This window comes from Triticum aestivum, chromosome 7D, assembly GCF_018294505.1.
Source record: "Triticum aestivum cultivar Chinese Spring chromosome 7D, IWGSC CS RefSeq v2.1, whole genome shotgun sequence".
NCBI lineage: Eukaryota > Viridiplantae > Streptophyta > Magnoliopsida > Poales > Poaceae > Triticum > Triticum aestivum.
Window position 1 is genome coordinate 599,805,732 of NC_057814.1, and position 5,872 is coordinate 599,811,603.

Genomic DNA, 5,872 nt, shown 5'->3' on the forward strand with positions numbered 1-5,872 from the left:
ACGAACGCCCCTCGAGCACGTACTCGATTTTCCTTGAGCACAAACTCAACACCCGGCTACATGGCTTACAACACAACTCCCCGGTTTCAACCATCACACGGTCTACGGGATTTATACCCGGGCTGGCGCATGCACACGACTCAGCCCACCCCGCCCCACGCGCACGACCAGCATGCCCGGCCTCATGCGCCCACGACGCGCTCACCGCGGCCGCTTCCAACGCATTGCTAACCACCTAGCTAGATCACATGGCTGTACCACTACGCCACACACACACACACGCTCGGGCACGCACACACACACCCGAGCCCGCCACGGTCGGACCCGACGCGGCCACCGCACGCACGCACGCGCACCGCGCCGTGGCTTATTTGCCCAACACTTCACCTCCTAAGCCACGGCGTTGCCGCATGACCTGCCGAAACGAGCCCTGCCTCGTCGGCGTCGTCTCGGCGCCATGGACTCCTCCACTGCATCTTCGGCACAAGCGCCTCCACGGTTGTCACGCCGAGCCGCCGCGACCTCTGCGCCACCACGCAGGTTCTTCGCGACCTCCTCGTCTCCGCGACCGCCGTGCCCTTCGCGCGCACTCCCCACGTCCCCGCGCTCCCGCCACGCACGTACGCGATCTGCGCAACCCGTGGTCCCGACGCGCCCGACGCGTCCAGTGCGCACCCATAACACACACCGGTTGCGCCCGGCTCGCCGCCGCGGCTTATTCGCCACGCTCCGCACGCCTCCAGCTCGCGCCATGATCGCGCTTCGACGCGATCAACGCGGCCGATCCGGCGTGTCCAGGAGCTCGGTCTTCTCTCCGCCGAGCCACGCCGTGCCACCGCAGCCTCTGAGCAACGACGCAGGTCCGCCGCGCTCCCCGCACGCACGGCATCACCGTGCTCCACCGCCGTACGGGACGAGCGCCATCGCTGGCGAGCTCCTCTGAACCCGACGCTCTGATGCCAATTGTTGTTGCCGCCCTCTCTCTCGCCTCTGCACTCGCCTTGCACTCGAGGAAGAAGAGGACTGGAGGAGGAAGAAGGACACACAGACACAAGGACTTTCCCGGCGCACGAACGCCCCTCGAGCACGTACTCGATTTTCCTTGAGCACAAACTCAACACCCGGCTACATGGCTTAGAACCAAGGTTTTGGTTACCGAATGAGGCAATTTTACCGAGGGGGACTGATAAATGTGGTTACCACGGTTACCGAGAAATACCGAGAATATTTCGAGCGAATTTTATAGTTGAATTATGAATTCAAATAAGTGAATGAACGAATATTCGAACTAGAGACCTCTCAAAACAGGAACAAGGTTGCTACCAACACGCCAGAACCAACTCTCATGACATTAATTAGAACCTACGTACTTAATTGTAAATCGAGTGTTTAAATTCAAAAATTACAAAAAAATGGTATTTTTTGCTTGGTATGGTGATTTACCGAGGGGCACGGAAATACGCGGTAACCATGGGAAATCTTGAAATTTCGACCGGTAACCAAAACCTTGCTTAGAACACAACTCCCCGGTTTCAACCATCACGCGGTCTACGGAATTTATACCCGGGCTGGCGCATGCACACGACTCAGCCCACCCCGCCCCACGCGCATGACCTGCATGCCCGGCCGCATGCGCCCACGACGCGCTCACTGCGGCCGCTTCCAACGCATTGCTAACCACCTAGCTAGATCACATGGCTGTACCACTACGCCACACACACACACGCTCGGGCACGCACACACACACCCGAGCCCACCACGGTCGTACCCGACGCAGCCACCGCACGCACGCACGCGCACCGCGCCTGACCCGTCCGAGCCGTGGCTTATTTGCCCATCAGATTTTAATAAATTTGTGGACCAAACTGTACTTGTGTATGCCAAATGCAGAGACATCTTAGTCAGCTTATCAAGATTATTGTGATTCATGTGGCTCGCGTGACACATGCCCGTACGTCGTACCTGACGTCACATCACGATGAAAAGTTATGCTCTACCATGCGCCACAAATGTCCAGATCAAGAGGCGTGAAGAGCATGTCCTTGACCAGTCGTTTCCGGCTGTCCTTGGGCGAGGTGATGCCGTCGCCGTCCTGATAGATGCATTGGATGGTCCTCGCCAGGTTGACGCAGACGCGGTTGGCGGCGCTCCCGGTCCCGGTGATGCTGCTCAAGGCGACCTCCCTGTTCACCTTCTTCCAAGTCTCGGCAATGGCGTCCACCACCGCGGCCCGGGCGTCTTCCTTGCTGGCGCCACAGCCCATGCGGCAGGTGATGGCCGACGCCTCCTCGCCCCGCTCCTACTCGGCCTCGTAGGTCGCACAGTCGTTGCAGAGCCGAAAGATCATGGAACATAGCTCAACCAGCTTGGGGTACACCATGTCGTTGCCGTCGTCGTGATTGCGCAGCCATGAATCAATCTGCTCTTGCTGCTGGAGCATGGTGAAAGCGTGGAGCAGCAGCAGAGGCCCCGTGGACGTCACCCACCCGTTCTCAAGGTACTCCTCCAAGCATGGCATCTGCCCCTCGTGCTGCCACTTGGCTTCTATCAGGAACGCCTTACACAGCTCATGCCACTGCATGCATGCATGCATCCACATGCATGTTAATCCATCGATCCTCATAGGTATCCCAAACGAAAGAAGAAGAAGAAAATCAATGGATCTATCTCCTCTTGTCTTACTGCTTTCTTGTAGAGCGGGAGCACATCGTATCCTTTGCCCTTGGTCACACGATCTGCTGCCTCCGTCGATGTCGACCTGATGGCCGAGTACATCGCCTTCATGTACTCCGGCAGCGCCGTCGACAAAGCATCGTCATCCCAGCTGCCGACAGCATCGGTGAAGGCAGCCAGCTCGTCGAACGTGCCATAGAGGTCGTAGACGTCGTCGAGATGGACGATGAGGGAGCCCACCTTGGCCAGCACCTCGCGGCAGCTAGCCAGGGGGGGTTCCGGCGCAATGCACGCCGCGCAGAAGAAGCACTCCACGAGACGGTCCCTCGCGAACGGTAGCTTCACGCCCAACCCGGTCTCCTTCCACCATTTTGTGACCTCCACGAGCTCTGCTCCATGGACGGCCTGCACGAGGTTGAAGTCGACCACAGCCAGCTGAAGAACTGAAGGATCCATACTCAGGTGCTTCTCGTCGTTGTACCCGTGTTGTTGCAGCGACCATATCGCCTGCAGCCTGGGAACTCTCCATTGCAGTGGGAGGTCTATTTGTCTTTCCATGGAGATGAACATGGACGGCATCAGTTGTTCGAGTTTCTTGACGGCGAATGCTCTTGCTTCGTCGAGCATGGCCTCTCCTGGGAAGGCCAGGTAGGAAGCCTCATGGAGTGCAACGAATCCATCAATATCCTTGGGGTTGGCTGCTTTGAAATCACCATTCTCATCCCTGAATGCACTCAACATATCTACAAAAATAAACAAATTACAATCATTAGTAAGATAATCTACTCAAACTCTTAACTACAAAGATTTGGATGACGGTCTAATAAGTAGAATAATTAGTAATGCATAAGTGTTTTATATAATCTCTGTTTGATGAGGTTACTCTCCTATATATCCTTCTATTAACCTTGTAATGGATTCAAACATTTCCAATAGAGTGGTTTGGGAATTGGGTATATGACCCTATGCAGCGGAGCCTTGGGTTTGAATCAAAAGAAAACACTATATTATATTATCTACTCCCGCCATCCCACATAAATTGAAAAACGATCTTATACTATGGGACGGAGGAAGTATTATATATGCGCATGAAAAGGAAATAGAATAATTATTGGTGTTTCTTATCTTTACCTGTGGACGCAGAGATTCCATATCCTCTGAGCATTCTAAATAGCAGTGCTGTTGATGAGAGGTCATGCTTGAGTTGATGGTGTGCATCATGGACATGCATGGACATGAGGATGTTTCTGATCTCCTCCTCGAAATGGTACGCTACACCGAGACTTTGCAGTTGATCCATGATTATGAGCCTAGTAGCCAGCTCTTCTTCCTCCTCGAGCAGAAGCCGCCTCACTTTCTGCTTCAAGCTTGATTGGAGTGAGCTTTCCTTGCTATGCTGCACCACCAGTAGGTAGGTCAGTATCTAACTAGCTCCTTGCCTTTAAAAACTAGCTCCTTCATTTTTCAAATATGTTCCGAATACGTATATATGGTACTCCTACATCTTCATGCATGCATGGTAATTAAAAGGCACTTCGACGTAGTGCCTATTTGACATTTAGCTGCCCCAATAGCATCACGTCTCCTTGGATCTTTTGGTTGTAATTTGTTGTGATTGTAAGTACTTTCTTTTAAGAAACACAGTACATATGCCGATATGCGGACACTCACAACACACACACATACTCACCCATATGAATATAAGGGCACAATCAAACACAGCCTATCCCTATGATAACATTTTTAGAGACTGAGCCAGCAGGTCTAAAGGTTGACGAAGTCGTCACATACACATTATAACCGACAGGCATATCTTGAGCCAGATGTGCCCTGTAGATTTCATGTTTTTTTTGTTCTACACGTTTTGGAGGCAACTGCCTCGGGTGATTGTTAGTGTTGCAAAAAGACAAAAACTCCTTTTTCATTGTCATGGACACCTGAATTGTTTTGTTATTCTCGGGAATAATGAATTTTGTTTTACTATTTCCATAATGTGTAGAAAGAAAAAAAAAGGAAAATATCTACTCATAAAGTAATTCTAACTTCTAGGTCGACCGAAAATAGTCAATTCTAAACGGGGAAAAAGACCTTCCACACACATCTCCCTGGCCCTCACACGATGCCACCGTAGCCTCACAAGCAATGACGCGGCACCGATAAGCCTAACCTTCTTCAAAACCCCTGCTTCCTCCGTCTTCCCTGTCACCGAATCAAAGCCCCTCGCCCCTAATCCTAACCTTGCACCCACCCTCGGGCTCACCATTGCTTGACAATAAGAAGAATGGAGAAGAATGGGAGAAATTGGAAGAATAGCTGGGCTGATCGTGCATGCACCTCGTGGTCTTGTTGCGCCTGCTGCTGCATGGAGCAAATGGAGTCATAGTCCCAGGTTTTGAGCTGGTAGTCGGCCGGCCGCCGCTGCAACTCAGCCGACGGGAACCGATCCGCGTACATGGTTGCGTGAGCAGACGACGCCATTAGTTCTACCTAGCTCAGTGTACCTCAGGCTAGACAATGAGATGTGGTTTTCGTGATCTTCTCCGGTCTAATTGGATATGTGTTTGCCACACAAATGTAGGTTATTTATAGATGCACACTACTACTGTTACACCAAGGAGTTGTGTGGAGGGTCACAGGTACCGGCTAGCGTACGTCCAGCTCAAGATATCGTGTGTACAAACTCCATGAAACATGTGCAGCTAAACCACCCAATTAAAATATCTCCGCATAGGATGGCTAACATGGATAGTGATCGACCGCCGTGTGTGTGGTCTCTATTTGCTTTTCATCTTGGTTCTCGGTGATATACATAATTTATTTCTTAATGAACGAGCATCTGTTTTTTCCAATAAATAAGAAACTTAAAAAGTCAAAAATAAATTTATGTTACGTTTGCCTACTTGTTATCTTTTATAACTAAATAAGAGATCCCACATCTCGCAAAAAAAAAGGAGATCCCACTAAATTATGCCTAATATGTAAACGTGACATCTCAATTTGCAACTATGCTGGGAAAATGTACAATAGTTTCTGTTCTTTAATGCTACTTATATTCAGTAAATATTTTCAAATACACTAACTAAATACAATAAATCATATGTATTTTCAGTTTCAGTTCATGTATTATTAATCTATATATAGATATTCTTGTCCATACAACGAAATCGCATTGAAATATATTACAACAAATTACCACAAA

The 5,872-nt window shown here is 50.5% G+C and overlaps 1 protein-coding gene across 1 annotated transcript; it reads right to left on the reverse strand.

Moving 5' to 3' along the window:
• Nucleotides 1-2,066: 2,066 nt before the first annotated feature.
• LOC123170003 (geraniol synthase, chloroplastic) lies at nt 2,067-5,261 on the reverse strand. Its single transcript, XM_044587854.1, has 3 exons — nt 5,008-5,261; nt 3,805-4,069; nt 2,067-3,416 (listed from the first exon to the last, which is right to left on the reverse strand). The coding sequence occupies exons 1-3, from the start codon at nt 5,149-5,151 to the stop codon at nt 2,620-2,622; spliced, it is 1,206 nt and encodes a 401-aa protein (XP_044443789.1). The 5' UTR covers nt 5,152-5,261; the 3' UTR covers nt 2,067-2,619.
• Between the last annotated feature and the right edge of the window lie 611 nt (nt 5,262-5,872).